The sequence below is a fragment of the Notothenia rossii genome, assembly GCF_949606895.1.
Source record: "Notothenia rossii genome assembly, chromosome: 12".
Classification (NCBI taxonomy): Eukaryota; Metazoa; Chordata; class Actinopteri; order Perciformes; family Nototheniidae; genus Notothenia; species Notothenia rossii.
The window spans coordinates 16,236,756-16,253,462 of NC_136911.1; the positions used below are offsets into that span (position 1 = coordinate 16,236,756).

The 16,707-nt window shown below is 41.4% G+C and overlaps 2 protein-coding genes across 9 annotated transcripts in view; one reads left to right on the forward strand and one right to left on the reverse strand.

The window, feature by feature from the left end:
- The first annotated feature begins 1 nt into the window (after window position 1).
- chpf2 (chondroitin polymerizing factor 2) lies at window positions 2–5,273 on the forward strand. The gene is made up of 4 exons (XM_079661697.1): window positions 2–1,504; window positions 2,099–2,663; window positions 2,802–2,984; window positions 3,437–5,273. Exons 1-4 carry the CDS (start codon window positions 1,233–1,235, stop codon window positions 4,709–4,711), a joined length of 2,295 nt encoding a protein of 764 aa, XP_079517823.1. The 5' UTR covers window positions 2–1,232; the 3' UTR covers window positions 4,712–5,273.
- Window positions 5,274–6,897: 1,624 nt separating this feature from the next.
- The window catches only part of LOC307025957 (SWI/SNF-related matrix-associated actin-dependent regulator of chromatin subfamily D member 3), a 32,754-nt gene continuing 22,944 nt past the window's right edge, over window positions 6,898–16,707 (reverse strand). For 5 of the 8 annotated variants that reach the window (XM_079660980.1, XM_079660982.1, XM_079660977.1 and 2 more), the window contains 8 exons: window positions 16,275–16,370; window positions 12,400–12,528; window positions 12,145–12,306; window positions 11,649–11,746; window positions 11,341–11,476; window positions 10,505–10,627; window positions 9,762–9,863; window positions 6,898–9,673 (listed from right to left, as the gene is read on the reverse strand). In XM_079660980.1, the coding sequence (XP_079517106.1) occupies window positions 9,620–9,673; window positions 9,762–9,863; window positions 10,505–10,627; window positions 11,341–11,476; window positions 11,649–11,746; window positions 12,145–12,306; window positions 12,400–12,528; window positions 16,275–16,370 (900 nt within the window). In that variant the 3' untranslated portion in view covers window positions 6,898–9,619. The remainder of the gene's footprint in view (window positions 9,674–9,761; window positions 9,864–10,504; window positions 10,628–11,340; window positions 11,477–11,648; window positions 11,747–12,144; window positions 12,307–12,399; window positions 12,529–16,274; window positions 16,371–16,707) is intronic. The other 3 variants (XM_079660983.1, XM_079660979.1, XM_079660978.1) reach the window with 1 other exon arrangement.

The window sequence follows — 16,707 nt, forward strand, 5'->3', positions numbered from 1 at the left end:
TTGTGATGGATATATGGTCATTTTATGAGGTGTAACCAAACTGATAAGGTTTATACACGTTATCGCATCTTTATAAATACACATATCTTGACACATTTTAACTGTAATTATACACCATATAAATACGATACTCTCTTGGTGTGGTGTTGGGTACTCTGTCGTAAGTAATCCGTATCGCAAAAACATAGGTCCTTTCATTCAGTCATAGCAGGTGATGCTGCAGCAGCATAGGCTATATCAGTGATGATGAGGGTAAACCCATACGTGAGAGAGACGTTATTCCACCCTGTGTGTGTGGCACTCAAATGTTGAGGAAGTCAAGAAACTTCAGGAAATGGACGATATGTGGATGGCTATGCTTGGAGGATTTGTACCTGTATCAACGATGAATAATGGGACCTAATGCCTTCAAGTCAGTGTTCGTGGACAGGATCGAGGGAGATATATCGGGACTAAAACAAGATGCTAACTTCTTTGCTAGCTTGCTCTTTGATTTGATTTGTTTCTCCGACCTAACGTTACTGTTGAGGTTATGATTTCTGGAACAATATTTACTATTTTCAAGTCCTCTTTCTTCGATTTTCTATTCTTTATTTAATAGAGTAACGTAACTCAAATGGACAACTTTACCAGGTGTTATTTAGCGTTTTACTAACGGTACATTACTTAGCTGACTTTAGAGGTAGCTGTTGGTGTGTTAACCCTAGCAAGAATTAGTTAAGCTAATTACCACAACGTTAGCTCAAAAGTCACGGAATACCCAGAGTAACGCTACACAGTTTACATGGCAGTGACTAACATAAACGGCTTGCTTTGTTGTTACACAACTGTTACGTCGCAATAAATGTTGATAGTGTTAATATATTTGCAATTATTTGTTTTGACGAAACGAAGAAACCGTCACCTTTACATTTAAACATAATGTATCTTCTACCATGATAAAACGTACTATTTTACACATGGAAAATAAGTAGTTTATTACTAGGTAACTAAACGTTAACATCAAATGCTTTATATAAACCTCGTAACGACTACCTCAGCGGATGGGACTGAAGAAAGAGCTACTATGTGACATTTGAGGCACCTTTTTGTACATGTCAATAATTCCGTTTCCCCCAACATAGCTCCTTGAATGGCTAAATGTCTTCCATTAGGGCAGGAGAGTTGACACATCTGTAGGTAGTTAAGTTTTCCAGAACTACCTCATCAAGTGTAGCTCATAACTACTAGATATGCGTCTTTCCTCAGTTTTGGCCCTGTTCAGGCCTGCTTTACCCCTTATCCTCGGGCTATCTCTGGGATGTAGTTTGAGCCTTTTAATGGTGTCCTGGACACAAGGTGATACCGATGACTCCTGTGGAGATGAACTGGGCAACGGGAGACTTTTTATGGGCAGAGGAGATGCCCAGAGAGACTCGAGAGATGGTGCTGGAGAGGAAGACTTCCAGCCACGTATCATTCCATATCACAAGGACCCAAACAAGCCCCACAAGAAAGTTCTAAGGTTAGTGTTAAAGTTGTGCTTCTGTCATGATCCCATATGAAAGAAAAAAAAACCCTCAACAATATAAAATGTAGATGATATATTATAAAGAATTGTGCAAATAGTTTCTCAATGGTGTAGAACAACATGCATAGTACTTTTGCAACCTGTTACTTTATTCAACACATTTTAAGACAGATTTGAAAAAGAAGCAACACATCAAATTACTTTATATCTTACCATATTGTTTCAAAACACTCCATCCTCAATTTAATAGGCTTACACTGAATTATCCCCTGCAATAATCTAAATGCACTGATTGGGTTACAGTACAGGTGGTCGATAGATTATAGATTAAATCTCTTTATAAAGACAACAAACAGACTTGTACAGTAGGTCATATTTGAAGACTAGACATTTGGATAAATGATTCAAAGTATTTCATGTCCTATTCAAAATGTTGTTTTTACGATTTATGTAAGTTTAATTCTGTTGAAATCTATATATTTTTTGTGATGTAACGAAACGGACTTTAATGAGATATTATCACCTTTATTGTGTTTGTGATTTAATGTCATATTTCTTTTTTTAACCTTCTTTACTTCCCCTCTCCAGGACTCGTTATATCCACACAGAACTGGGCATCAGAGAGCGGCTGCTGGCGGGAGTTCTGACTTCCCGGGCTACCCTCAACACACTGGCCGTGGCAGTGAATCGCACCATTGCCCACCACTTCCATCGCACCTTTTTCTTCACAGGCCTGCGCAGCCCTAAGGTGCCTCATGGCATGACTGTGGTCGCCCACGGCGACGACCGTCCAGTTTGGCTGATGTACGAGACAGTGCGTCACCTCCATCGGCACTACGGCTCTGACTATGACTGGTTCCTCCTATCCCAGGATGACACCTACATACAAGCAAATCGTCTGACAGAGCTGGTGGGCCACCTCAGTGCAGGTCAGGACCTGTATATGGGCAGGGCGGAGGAGTTTATAGGTGGAGAAGAGAAAGCACGCTATTGCCACGGCGGGTATGGCTACCTGCTGTCCCGCAGTCTGCTAGCACGTCTGCAACCCCACCTTGACACCTGCCGCAATGACATCCTCAGTGTGAGGCCTGATGAGTGGCTGGGTCGCTGCATTATTGATTACTTGGGTCTCAGTTGCGTGGAAGTTCACCAGGTACAGACACATGCATGGACATACATTTAAAGAATGTGCTTCAAAAGAGACTCGTTTTATTCATTAAATTCACACATGATTTTTATCTGCATATTATCTAACATTTATTTTCTTTGTCGACTTCTGTGTGGCTCACAGGAGATGACATATCGTTACTTCGAGCTCGGGAAAAATGCAGATCCAGAACGTGAAGATAGCATACAGTTTAAAAATGCCTTCACAGTCCATCCTATATCGGAACCAAACCTCATGTACCGCCTACACAAACGCTTCAGTCAGATTGAGCTGGAAAGGACTTACCAACAGATTCAACATCTGCAGGTTTGTATTCTTTAACACTGCTATCTCTTAAATGTAAACTTTTATTTGATTATACACTTTCAGTTGGCTGCTTTGGTGATGAGTTCAGTATGAAAGTATAATGTTTGCTCTCATCTCCACCACACCCAGATTTTCAGAGCCAAGGCATAAATTCCTGGCGCATGCAATATTTAAACATGTCTGAAAGCCAAGACATTGGATTGAAGTCTTTTGGTAGGGCATGAAGTGTTACATTCCAGTGTCATCATCCTGTATATAGGATCTGCCTGAGAAGCATTACTATGTGATTAAAGTAGCTGCTAATGATAGTTCATTTTCTCTGTGTTGACTCAACTTTAAATACGCCACAGAGCAATCACACACGTCATAAACGCAAATGTTTGCACACTAGACAGTGTAGTCCTTCTTGGCTTTGATTTGAATCTTGACAGATTTGTGTGTCTACTCATCAGGTGCAGATCAACAACCTGAGTGATTTGACGCCAGAGGGTAAAGCTGGAGTCACATGGCCTATTGGAATCAACGCTCCCTTCAAACCGAAAACCCGTTTTGAAGTTATAAACTGGGAGTACTTTACCGAAGAGCATATTTACTCGTGCATTGACAGCTCCCCGAAGTGTGAGATGAGAGGGGCTGACCGTGCGGATGTAAACGCAGTTCTGGAGATCGCGGTGGAGCGTCTGAATGAACGCTACCAGCCCCAGCTACGCTTCCACAAGCGCCGCCTACTTAACGGTTACCGGCGGTTTGACCCCACGCGTGGAATGGAGTATGTTCTGGACCTTGCACTGGAGGCATACACCCAGAAAGGCCACAGTCAAGTCATTGCCAAACGGGTTAACTTATTGCGGCCTTTAAGCGCAGTGGAAATCATCCCAATGCCCTATGTGACGGAGGCGACGCGTGTGCAGGTCATCCTCCCCGTCACCGCCCAGGATCAGGACTTTGTTGGTAACTTCCTCGACATGTACGTGATGAACACGTTGGACACCCATGACAATGTTCTACTGACGTTCCTGTTCATCTACGATCCTTTTGACGCTCAGAGAGTCAGCCAGACAGATGTGTTTGCCGGCATCAAGGCCATGATCGGGGAGGTGGAGAAGCGTTACGGTGACGTGAAGATCCCCTGGATCAGCGTGAAGACGGAGGTGCCCTCACAGGTCAAGCTGATGGACATTATCTCCAAGAAGCACCCAGTGGACACGCTGTTTTTCCTCGCCAGCGTGTGGACAGAGGTCAACGCCGACTTCCTGAATCGCTGCAGAATGAACGCTATCAGCAACTGGCAGATCTTCTTCCCCATCCACTTCCAGGAGTACAGTCCCGCTGTCATGTACCGCGACCAGCCGCCCTCTGCGGCCTCCTCCTCTTTCGCTTCTGAGTCGCTGCGAGACGGACACTTTGACCGGCAAGTCTTCGACGAGGCTTGTTTTTACAACGCTGACTACATGACCGCGAGGACCAAGATGGCAGCTGACATCTTGGACAACGAGGAGCTGCTGGAAAGCATGGACGTGTACGACATATTTGTCCGTTACTCGGGCCTACATGTGTTCAGAGCCGTAGAGCCCGCGTTGATCCAGAAATACGTGCGGCGAGCGTGCAACCCACGATTCAGCGAGGATATCTACCACCGCTGTGTCCTCAGCAACCTGGAGGGCCTGGGCTCCCGCTCACATCTAGCTATGGCTATTTTTGAACAAGAGCAAGCCAACAGCACCTAAGAGACTTGTTGGGTGCACCACAAACAGACTGCCTTGACTAAAGGATACTTACGCAGAACATGTGAATAATAATATGGGAACTTAGTGATCCATATACTGTAATTCACGCCCTTGTATTTTGCAGAAAGAGATTGAGGCTAAAGCTAAATAAAACTTAGGAGAACACAACACTTTAACAGAGCAAATGTGTTGTGATGCGTCAGTTCCTACAGCTGAAAATCTCTCTCCTCATTACTTCTGACTTACGAGTCAATAACTGACTGTCGTGACTCGTGTCTAGACGAACTATGAGTCATGGAGGCGTCCGAACGTCGACTACTGTCACTTGTATCCCTGCCATTGATGTATTCTTATAAGAGCTGAGCAAAACATATTTATACTCCAATTCTATGAGGTTGTGTCTTGATAGCAAATGAACAAAGGCCTTCTTTGTTGAGGGAAAACCTTGAGCCATAAGTCTTCCTTATTTGAAGATGTTTAAAATGATACTGGTAACAAGCTGAAGCCGCTGGCTGCCTTTTCTTTTTTTTAAAGAGGTATTAAAGAGTGATATTTACGCTCAGTGTTGTTTCTTCATTCATACAGTGTGTGTGTTTCAATAGCAGTTTGTAGGAGCATGCTTGAACAGTTTCTCCGTAGGGATGATGATGGCGTGCTCATATTAAATTCATTCAATGTAGTCTTTCCGGATTGCGTAAAAGCTACACTGCAGCGCCTGGAGGCAGTGAACAGTTTGTTCCAAGAAGCCTGCCCCGCCTCGTCTCCCCACATTAAGTCAGTAAATCTCCACCCCGGCCTGGGCCTCCCTGGATTTGGGCGAGTATTCTTTACACATGTCTTTAGGGAGAGAAGTGAACCCAGCGCCCAGAGGGAGGGTCGTAACTCCCATGCCAAGGTCCTCCGTGGTGTGGGTGGTTAACCCCTCTGAGGTCGAAAAAAGCTGAATGGCTTACTTCACACTCCCTCCTCGTCTCTAAAGAGGTGAGACGATCGCACCCTGAAACTCCCCCCACATGCCAAACTTCTCCATGTGAGGTTTGTCGGGAGAATAGGGTAGCAGCAGAGTGAAAGAGGTTCTTTCTGAGGTGGGGAGGGGGCAGCAGTCAGCGTTACACCACCACTGCACTGCGCCGTGGAAAAGGCCCTCCACCTGCTTCCTCACAGTGAGGTCAGGGAACAATAAGAAGCCTGTCTGCCACCTTCTGGGAACGGCCAGCTCAGGCAGGAAAATGTAGCACAAAATCAACACTTTATCAGTATGAGAGTGTTCTTTTGGAGGGGGTTAATTTAGAAGGGCAAAATGATTACATTATTACTTATTGCATTGATTTGGAAGATAGAATAAACATCTTAAAAAATAAAGATATTAATATAACAGTTTGCCCCTAAATGTTTGAGTATAAACATTTTTTAAATCCGAATACCCATTGGTACTGTATCTCAGGTTTCTGTTATTGTAGGCAAGGCTTGGGTATGTTGTTTATTAAGGTAAGGGCTAAAGTGTCAGCAGATACAAAAAACTGGAAAATAGATTAATTAAAATCAAATTGAAGTCTTCATTAATTCCCTGACGTCTCTGTTTATCCTGCAGGTAATCCCTAGTTTAGTGCCAGATTTAAAATGTGTCATACACGTTCCTTTGAGTTTTACTCATCAAATGTCAATTAAGTTCAATGCAGCAGTACGACGTGTTATGAAATCATATTATATAATAAAAGAAATAGCTAGATGTATCACCATCCTTATTCATCCACACCCCTTTATGATGAAAAGGTATTTATTTTCTAACCTAGATGTAGAAACACTTCAACTGCCTCATATCTTGCCTTAATCGCAATGACATTTACCATGTAAGTATATCAGTAATTCTGCAGATATATATTTTTAAAAGGTGCTGATAAGAAATTGTAGCATTGCTCTTTTAAAAAAAATGATATAATATAAGCAACCTTAGGCAGTGGTGTAATGTATGGAAGTACATTCATTTAAGTATTGCACTTGAGTTTGATTTTGGGGTAGGATTCCCATTTAATTCTACTTTATGCTTCTACTTAAGAGGCTGAGTTTAACACATTAATACATACTTTTTGTAAAGAGTGAACCTTTGTAAAGTTTGTCATTTTGGATTGAATAAAAAATGACCTCCACTTCAACAGAAAAGTGAAAAAAAGACACTCCACATATCATGGCATTTACAAACTTTGGCAAGCGCTTCTTTATTTACATCCAGGCTGTCTTGCAATGTCACAGCTGCTTTTTCCCTTTTTCTTCTTCTTTTTTTGTGTGTAGAATCACCAGTTCACAGATATACAGTGTAATGTATACTACTCCCTCCCTGTTGGTGACGCTCTGACAACAGTGTAAACAGAGAGAGAGCGGTTCCCACTCTCTCAAACACATGCAGGGAGTGGGACATGTCAACAGTATGTCAGGGTTTAGTAACAGTAACAGTGTCAGGATATTCTGACACTGAGCCGCTTGAGGCAGAGGTCACCCCGGAGCTTCTAGTTTCCTCCACAAGAGGGTGCAAGTGAATCAGTGACTGTATGACAACCATGTGAATGCCCTGGCCATACAAAGACAAATCACCCCTGGTCAGGACTAGCATACTACAAATGACTACTGTTTCTCTTCTAATGAGTGCAGTTAATATAACTTAGTCCTAGTAACAAAAACATAGCTCAGAAAATCACACCTACAGTTAGTTGCTGGTAGGGCATATCATTTTTGGCAAAAAGTTTCCAGAAGGCATTTCAACTGAAGGGTTTTTTCACACAGACTGCCAGCTTTTTTTTTTTTTTTTTATATATATGTACATATCTCATCAGATGTGTTAATTAAAGTCCATGTAGCATGCATAGGTCGTCGTTCGATCACTTTTTGTGTACGCTGGGATTATAAAGAGGGTCTCACCCATGACGAGAAAAGTCCCGGTAAAAGAGACACAGCACAGTGCAAAGGAACCCAGAAAAGGTTCCAGCTAGAAACTGACTGCTGAGAGAGAGGAACAAAACCCTCCATCTGACATTACAACATATACATACAAGTCAAGTGTCGTTAAAAAAAGTGTAAAAGGAGATCGGTGCAGATTACATCGTGTTACAGCTACTGAGATTGAGGGAGGTCTTTCTTTGTTTCAGCTCCCACGATATACCCAAAATAAATCCCCCCCAACCCAAGATAGTACACAGAGGAACACTAACATTCCTGCCCTACTAATTCAAATCGCATGGATCTCCCATAATGCACCACTCAGCTCCCCCCCATCCTCCCCAAATCCAAAAACAAACACACAAATAGTCTGCGGTATACTGTACAGTTGGACCTCTTAAGGGGGAAACACATATTTACATTCACATCTCTAAAAAAGAAAAGTGTTTTTCTTCTTCATGTAACATAAAAAGTGTAGAAATGGACAAAATCCTCCAGACCTGGGTTTAAGTGTTCATTACAATAACAGTTTCAGGGTTTGTTTACAAAGACCTGAGGCCTAATTGGCTAGAAAATCTAAACATTTGGAAATGAATCCTCTCCGGAACTACCCAGATTGTTCAGATTTTTATGACCACCTTACATGGAAATGTTTTGCAATTTCTGTTAAACCCAGGTGAGGACCGTTGCCCACTTCTGTTTCAGTGATCATGTTCTCTTCTTCTCGTTGCAACCTTTGGTAATACCTTTACATTTACTGGCAAAATACACAAGGAAGAGGCAGTGAGCGACTCTGACAAAAACAAGTCCCAACATGTATAGGCATATTTGTCTTTAGCTATGATTAGGGAAGAAACAACTCTTATTATTATGATCAATACTCCTTCATTAAAACACTATTCTCGCTGTGGTAATACTTCAGCTCTTATCTAATACTGTTGTAAGAATGACTGGCAAATACAACTTAAAGGTGGGGTAGGTAATTCACTTCAGAAACACTTTTTGTTATATTCCATGGAATGCTCTTAACATCCCGATAGCAATGAATACATTAAATGCTTTGACAATGAATAAATACATAAAAAATTCATCTGTGTAAGCCGTAGTGCTGTAAAAAGCACGACCAATCATTTTAGCCGGCCCGGCTAAAATAACTGGATGGCCTACCTGCCTGTCAGCCTTCCATCTCGTGCACAAAATTATCTCGTAACCTCATTGGTCATGTGCGCATTTGTGTGTGTTGGAGGAGGGGCTCTGTAAGGAAGTCTGAAGGAAGGGGCAGATTTTTTTCGGCTGCGTAATTCCAGCGCACTCGAGCTGGTTTCTCCATTCTTACCTACCCTACCTTTAAATCAGACACATTTCCATTTGATTCACTCCAACCTGAAAGTGAGTTAAATCTCAGGTTTCTAGATAGAATTGATTCCCTATGTGTCACACTTGTAATCTCCACTTTGCTGGTGTCATAAATCAATCTTTCAGAAACAAAAACACACACTTAGAATCAAACAATAAATCAGTTACAGGAAACCTTGGGGAACATAAAATATGAAGACTCATCAAGAGCGAAGAGTCACATCGTGTTTGTTTTGAGATCCAAAAACATGGCGGTGTGTTTGCAGCCGGTCAGAGTTTTTCTCAACGTGTGTGTGACGTATTTAAAGAAGCGGAGAGTAGGGGGCTTTAGTTTTGGAGGCTTGTGGTCTGAGGGGCTTGACCTTTGCGGGCGCAGCTGAACACATGCGGGAAATGATGATGCCTTCACAGTGCTGCACAAAACGGGACAAATATGTGCATTAGGGCTTCCATCGCGTCCGCCGTGAGAAAAACTCGCCCTCATTTCACTTCATTTTTAAACTTTGGGAAACCTCAGAAATTGCATTTTCTTTTATGACCGTTTATGAAGTTTCACCAAACTACAGCGATGGCCTCCAAACACACAGGAAATCAGTGGGGGTGATTCAGGAGGGCCTTGTTTTAGGTGTTACGGACAGCTAAGGCCGTTTCCAGCTCCTGTCTCCTCTGCTGGATCTATTCAGAAGAAAAGGAAATATGTCACAAAACATCTAGAGGGGGATCTGGAGTTGTTGTGAAGTGAGAGAAGACGACAGTTCCTCACCTTGCAGTAGAAATAGCGGCTGACAGCCTCCTGGGACCAAGGCTCGTGGTAAAACTCCGCCCTCCTCTCCTCCTCAGGGTTCCCCACCACGTCTGTCATTAACTACAGACAAGAGAAGAATCGTTATGATAAGACTACATAATAACCATGTTTAATATTAAATAAAATTGAGGAATGATAAGAAGTATTTGGATTTGTCATTTAAGTAAAGAGAGCAATATAGTATATCTTTCAGTTTGTTATGTACCAATACACCCAAAGCAAATGTCCTTTGAGTGAAAACCTACTTCGCAATAAACCAATTTCAGAGTGCAGTTCTGTTTTGATTCTGCCACAGTGTAAAATGACTCCACGTCAGTTGAACTATGGTATTTAAAATGTTATTCAAGTGAAAGTATTTAAAGTGTCAAAGTAAAATTTGTAAAATCTCACTTTGAGATTATATGATTACAGATGGATTTTATGTTGTAACTGGAAAAAATAAGTAATTTTAAAATGTTGTAACATAGAGTTTAATCAATTAACTTATCAGATTTCATAACATTAGAAAATGTTTTTTATGCCAAAACTTGTTATTCAAAGTGACCAGTAACTACAGCTCCTTAGGAAAGGAGACACACATGAGTGCCTGTGTGTGTGTGTGTGTGTGTGTGTGTGCGTGTGCGTGTGCGTGTGTGTGTGTGCGTGTGCGTGTGCGTGTGCGTGTGCGTGAGCGTATGTTTGTGTATGTTTAAATATCTAACCTTAAGGTCCCGGCTCTGGGATTTGAGCCAGTCCTGGATGTAGCCCTTGGGGTCTCTGGAGAAACTGAGCATGAAGTCCCTCTGGATCTTCAGCTGGTTGATGGACTCGATGGTCTCATGGATCTGAAAGGGGAACAGTTACATACTTTACAACAGGAAAATATACTTTAACCTTAAACTGTAAGTCAGAAAAAAAAAACAACCACAGCTGAAAATGTCATTTTCCTGATTTAAAATAGATCCAAAATTTCACAAAATAAATGAAGATTTTGTATCCACTCTCAGAAAAAAAGTCTTTAAACATTTACAAACAGGAAATACACATTCCTCAGGAAATGTAGCCTTTATAGATTTTTATAAAATATGGTGATCTTTTCAAAAGTGTATGTGATAAAGGAAAGGATAACATATACATGGATATATCTCTGCCATCATGAATATTAAATGCCAACAAACTGGCACAAACATTACTCTTTAAAAAAAAGCTGACGCAAAAGAGTTAAAAAAGAAAGTACAAAATGAAAATGTGTCCATATATTTATTACCATTTGTATGCCAATTGTACAACAGAAGAATGTATTTCTGACTTTTCTTTTGGCCTTCAAGCTCAAACACAGCAACAAATGTCAGTTTAAAAGTTGAAATCTGTCTGTGAAACAGAAATCTTGGCCCCACATAATGGTGTGGGATTCATCACAAGTAACTACCTGTAACGCTTCGGTTCAAAATATATGCAATACATCTGGTTGTTCCCATGTGGCTGCTCAGTTAGCTCCTGAGTTAGATCTACACATCGAAGCTGAATCGCTCCTCAGTGTGTGTTCTGTGAGGCTCACCTTGTTGTCCAGGGTGGCGATCTCCTGCTGGTTGGCGGTGGAGAGCAGGAAGCTGCTCATCTGCCCCTTCAGAGGGTCTTCCACCTCCACGTCAATGTCGTAGCAGGCCGTCTTCTTCTGGTCGTTGGGATCCACGCTGACAGGAAACAAACATCAAAACTATGTCAAAAATGCTTAAAGACACATTTTGGTTACTTCCCATTCATTGTGTTGACTGCCTATCTTTTCCATGAAGCATGCATAATACAGTTGAACCTCAATACAACTTTTCCTTGTTTTTTTATAAGGATTAGAAGAAAGGATTCTACCTGATCACATGGTTGATGACGATGGGGTCTGGGGGCAAGAGGAGGTTGGTGAGGCGTTGAGGGATCTCAGAGAACTTCAGCCGAGGGCAGTCGAAGATCTGGAGAGGAGGGTCAAATATAATTGTTGGTAAGTAGTTTCCTTTAGGTGTTAAAATGTATTTTAAAATGTTTTAGGACGAGTGAGCACACTGATTGTTTTGACTGGAATTGTAGAAAGCATCATAAGGTTGAGTGTGTATGATGTATAGTTTAGAAATTACAAGTAGCAGTCAGTATTGCAAGGTAGATATATTTCATAGTACTCGTGTTTTCCTAGTTATTTTCAGCAGCATATTTAAAAGATAAGATAAGAGGTACTTTATTGATCCCAAATTGCAGCATAAAAACAAATTGAAGGGCTTTAGACACAATATAAAGCAGGATATTATTTACATTAAGAGTGTAGGGAATGGAATATTAAACAACTGTATGATTTATTCCACATAGAGTCCCATACCTGTTGGAAGTACTTGTCACAGTTGATGTACTCCTTGTCATGAGAGTCCTGCAGCTTGTTGGTCTTGACGTATTGCCAGAGCGCCTGGATGATACAGGAGCGGGTCTGAGTGTGGATGCCCAGCAGGCGCGCCAGACGAGGGTCCAGCTTAAACTGGGGGGGCTGCGGGGACAATAGGACCGCATTAAAACACTTTTGAGGCCTGAAAGATGTCATGGATTGTCGTCAGAGTTGTGAGGGGGGTGGCGCCCTCACCTGGTAGTCCAGCATCAGCAGCAGGGTGCAGCGCACGCTCACGTCCCCCGGCCTCTTCACCTGGAAGCCGTCCGTCTCCTGCGTGGTGCCCGTGCGGTGCCACTGTAAAAGCGAGCCACCATACAATGACTACACACCCCAAACTGAGGTGGTTTATTCAGACTGAATGGAAATGTTGTTTTGTTTCACTCATTGAAACATAATTAATTACTGCTTTAGAGGCAACAATCATTTAAATCATGTTTTTTCTGCAACAAACACTTTAACATCAAATAAACTACAAATTACAAGAATATTAAAATATACACTGTCCCATATTCTAAAAAGTGATTTAGATAAAGTGAGAGCACAGATTCTGAAGACTCTGAATCACTTAGTTAGAGCAGGCTTTTTCCAGGAGCGGCGGGGGGGGGGGGGGGGGGGGGCCTTAGAGACACAGGCGTTATAATGGATGAATGCAGGTATATTCTGGCAGAAGGTGTTAGCAAAATAATGTGTTTTTGGAACATTAAATCATTGAAACAATTTCTTATAATAGAATAATTAACATGAAAATAAGCATAATATGTCTCTTTTAACAGTTACATATCACCCATCATTCTTAAAGGTCACCTATTATGCATATTGTCATGTCTTTTACACATGAATGTATCACATATTATGTGTGTCTCCACTGTGTAAAGAGATTCGGAAAGTTTCAGGAATAAAGATTCAGGGCAGATCAACTTTCGTGTATATCTGGGACCTATAGTATATTGTTTTAAAAGAGTATAATAGGGGACCTTTAAAATAAACATACTGCATACTGTATATAGTGTATGTATGCAGGCCAATTGTGCGTATTACCACTCACTTTTTGTATTTAATGATTATATTATTCATTAATTGTAACTAATTAACTGCAAGAACGAATTATAATTCCTTAGCTGTACTTTGTGTTAGTGCTAACTATCAAATAACAGCATGCTAAAAATAAAGTATATCTTCTTCTTCCTCTTAACGAAATGGTAAACATTACATCTTCTAAACATAAGCCTTTTAGCACGTTAATCTCTGAGCTTTAACTTTGATCACCGGTTCATATTTAATGTTCTAGAGAAGCTGCAGACTGTTCGCGGAAGAGGATATGACATAATTAACAGATAGAAATAAGTCATCTGAAGGCACCTGTTTTTAGCTGCCTTGATCTTGACCTGGAGTGCAAAGCATGTGGTTTAGTCAAAGGTTACATTTTTTTAAACAAGCCATGCAGAGAGTGCTGAGAAACCAAGACAGTAATAGGGTAACCATGGGGATGTGTACCAATGATATCACACACAAGATCACACTGTCCTGCAGACTAACACCAGAAAGACTTAACATTAGCCCGGAAAAAATACAATAAAGATTCTGTGCTTTAGTCTTTGTGATTATGCATATCAGAACCTCCTCTCTATCTAACCACAGTTGAAATACTTTTATATTACAAGCTGAAAAGAAAAGCACTTTAAGCACCATCTTTAGGACAAGTAACTTGGACAGAATAATTCTGTCCTTCAGCGAGCAGCTCAATTAGAGCAGATCAGATACTGATTGTACCTCAAGGTAGAGAGAAATCTTTTTTTTATTAAAAATCATTCAAAGCATTTCCATCTGAGTGCCATGCCAAAATACCCACTAAAAAGGAGGACCTTGGGAAGTCGTAATTTTTTCACTTTGGCGCTCTTAAAAAGGTGTGTTTTTTTAAAGTCTCATTCTGTGGAGATAAAGTGTAGGGCAGCTAATGATGTTTTTAATAGCCAAGCACTTGTCTTCTCAGGCTCTCACAGCTGTGTGTTAACACAACCTTGCATTTTGAAAATAAAGCCTTTTTTTAAATGGTATGAAAACATCAAGTTATTAATGAGGGAAGAGGGCAGTTCGCTCTCTCAGTCTGTTTTATTTTGTATTCATCCGAAGGAGATGTAGGAGAATAAGCAGAAGGTTAGAAGGGTTACTCAACAAGACTTCACAAAATAACATATTCAGTAAAAAAATCTCTCCCCTGCAAGATGAAGAGGCCGTCACTGACCCTGACTACATGAATATACAGCCATATTCACTGATTAGTGCCGCATACAAAAGCTCTGTTTTGCTAATAGATGTGATCTCAAGTGAAAAGCAATGACCCACTCAGAGAAAAACCACATTTTAAAGAGACAGCGTCAAATAAAACAGCTGCTTTGAAAAGGTCCAATCAGGCAACATAATTAAAAACACCTGAGTGGGTGGACAACAGGTGTGTTAACGAGCGGAACCCTCGTTAAGGAAATCAGCACCACTTGTGATTACACTCACACCTGAAGCTCATTAATAATATGTTTGATTGGGATGGTTTCATTTGTACAACAGCCTGTCGCAGCGTCCTTCCTTTCCTTTCCACTTAGACGCCTTAAACAGACATCTCTAACGCATTTCCCTTCAATCAGTCTGTTTTACTTTATTTGGGATGACTTGCTTGCCCTCCGGTGGTGTGTTGATATTGTGCTAGGTGCTTTTACTTAAAAGAAAATCACAAACTTTACACAGAAAGAAAACAGGCCTTTACAATAGTCAAAACAAATCAAACAAAACTCAAATCAAATAATACCTTAGAAGGTCTTTCTTTCATTCTTTGTATAGGCTTGTAGAACTTTAACGGTAACTTAAAGGGTTAAAATTGGTGCCTCGACAGCGTCTTTCAGACAGGTTTTGACTCATGACGTCACGACTAGGTGGCCCTTTTTATAAAGACAAAGTACTGGCTCTAACATCACTTTTTGCTCTCTGCAGCGCATGCTGAACACTGCTGAGAGGATCATTGGTGCCTCCCTCCTGGACCTTTACAACACCCGCCTCACGCGCAGAGCACTCAGAATTGTGGGTGACCCTGTTACGCTGGGTGAAGCAAGCAGGACCCAAATGCAGATTACACTGATATTGCCTTTATTTCAAGGATAAAATAATAACTTGGACAAAACAGAACACTCCCCGGTGAACCCAGTCACAAACCAACACTGAACACAGGAAGAGACAAGACTAGATACAGGGAGGGGTAATCACGAGACGAGAAACAGCCGGGCAGGGGAGGAGAAACACAAGGGCAACAGGTGAACACAATCAGACAATTAGACACCAGGGAAACTAACAACAGGGGAAAAACACAGGGAGAGGGACCAGACAATACACAAGGAGAAAAACACCCATGAGCATCCTGACAGACCCCCTCCCATCCCTCCAAAGAAATGTTGTTGTACTTTGTATAATGACAATAAAGATACTGTGTATTCTTCTATTCTATCCCTCCATCTGCCTCCTCTCCCTCCTGCCTTCAGGGTTCCCCAGCCTGAGGTGGAGCTCCAACAGACTCAAAACCAGCATTTTTTTTCCCACCAGGCTGACAGGATACTGAACTCTCTCCCCCCCTGCCACACACACACACACACACACACACACACACACACACACACACACACACACACACACACACACACACACACACACACACACACACACACACACACACACACACACACACACACACACACACACACACACACACACACACACACACACACACACACACTACACCAGTTGCTATGGACAGTGATTGCTGTACTTGTGTACATTTGTAAGGGTTGTCATATTCATTCATAGTCATATACTCATCTGTGTTAATCTTCCTGTTATTTCTATATATTTATATGCCTTTTTTATATTTGTATCTTTAATTTGTGTATGTTTGTTAGTATATATATATGTATTTTTACAATATATTTTTAATCTTTGGGACAGTGCAAAACTGAATTTTTATAACACTCGATCAGAGATATTGATAGAATGTTGACTTCCTCTGTTGACAGAGTGTTTGAACTAACCTCAACCAGGTGGTTGTCAGGACCGTACAGGTCTTTGTCCAGCTCGATCACCAGGCTCTTAAAAAACGAGGAGAACTTCTTTTTCTGCTTCCCCGGCTGTGAAACAGATAGGGAAATGTGTTCAATTAGTATCTAAAGTCACACACACAAATGCAAAAAGCACACATTGGTCTTTGCTCACAGAGACATTACTCATCATAAACCCACAAGAGGTCGAGTGAGATCAAAAGGAAAGTAAGATACTAGGCATTCTCAAGGTCTACTTCCTCAGAGCTTCACCAGAAATATTTGTGGTTTGTGAAACCTAAATGCTTCCTACCGCTGTGAGATGACGGCCTTGCCCCGGACTGCTAAGAACATCAGAGCTTTTTGAAGAGAAGCTTACGGCTCAACACAGCTTCTCTTAATACTCACAACACAAGTCATTCAGTTT

Bases quoted from the DNA above. Each gene is read 5' to 3' on its own strand.
- chpf2 (XM_079661697.1), top strand. From the start codon at position 1,233: ATGCGTCTTTCCTCAGTTTTGGCCCTGTTCAGGCCTGCTTTACCCCTT. The intron at 1,505-2,098 runs GTTAGTGTTAAA...TCCCCTCTCCAG, and splicing joins CCCCACAAGAAAGTTCTAAG to GACTCGTTATATCCACACAG. The intron at 2,664-2,801 runs GTACAGACACAT...TGTGGCTCACAG, and splicing joins GTTGCGTGGAAGTTCACCAG to GAGATGACATATCGTTACTT.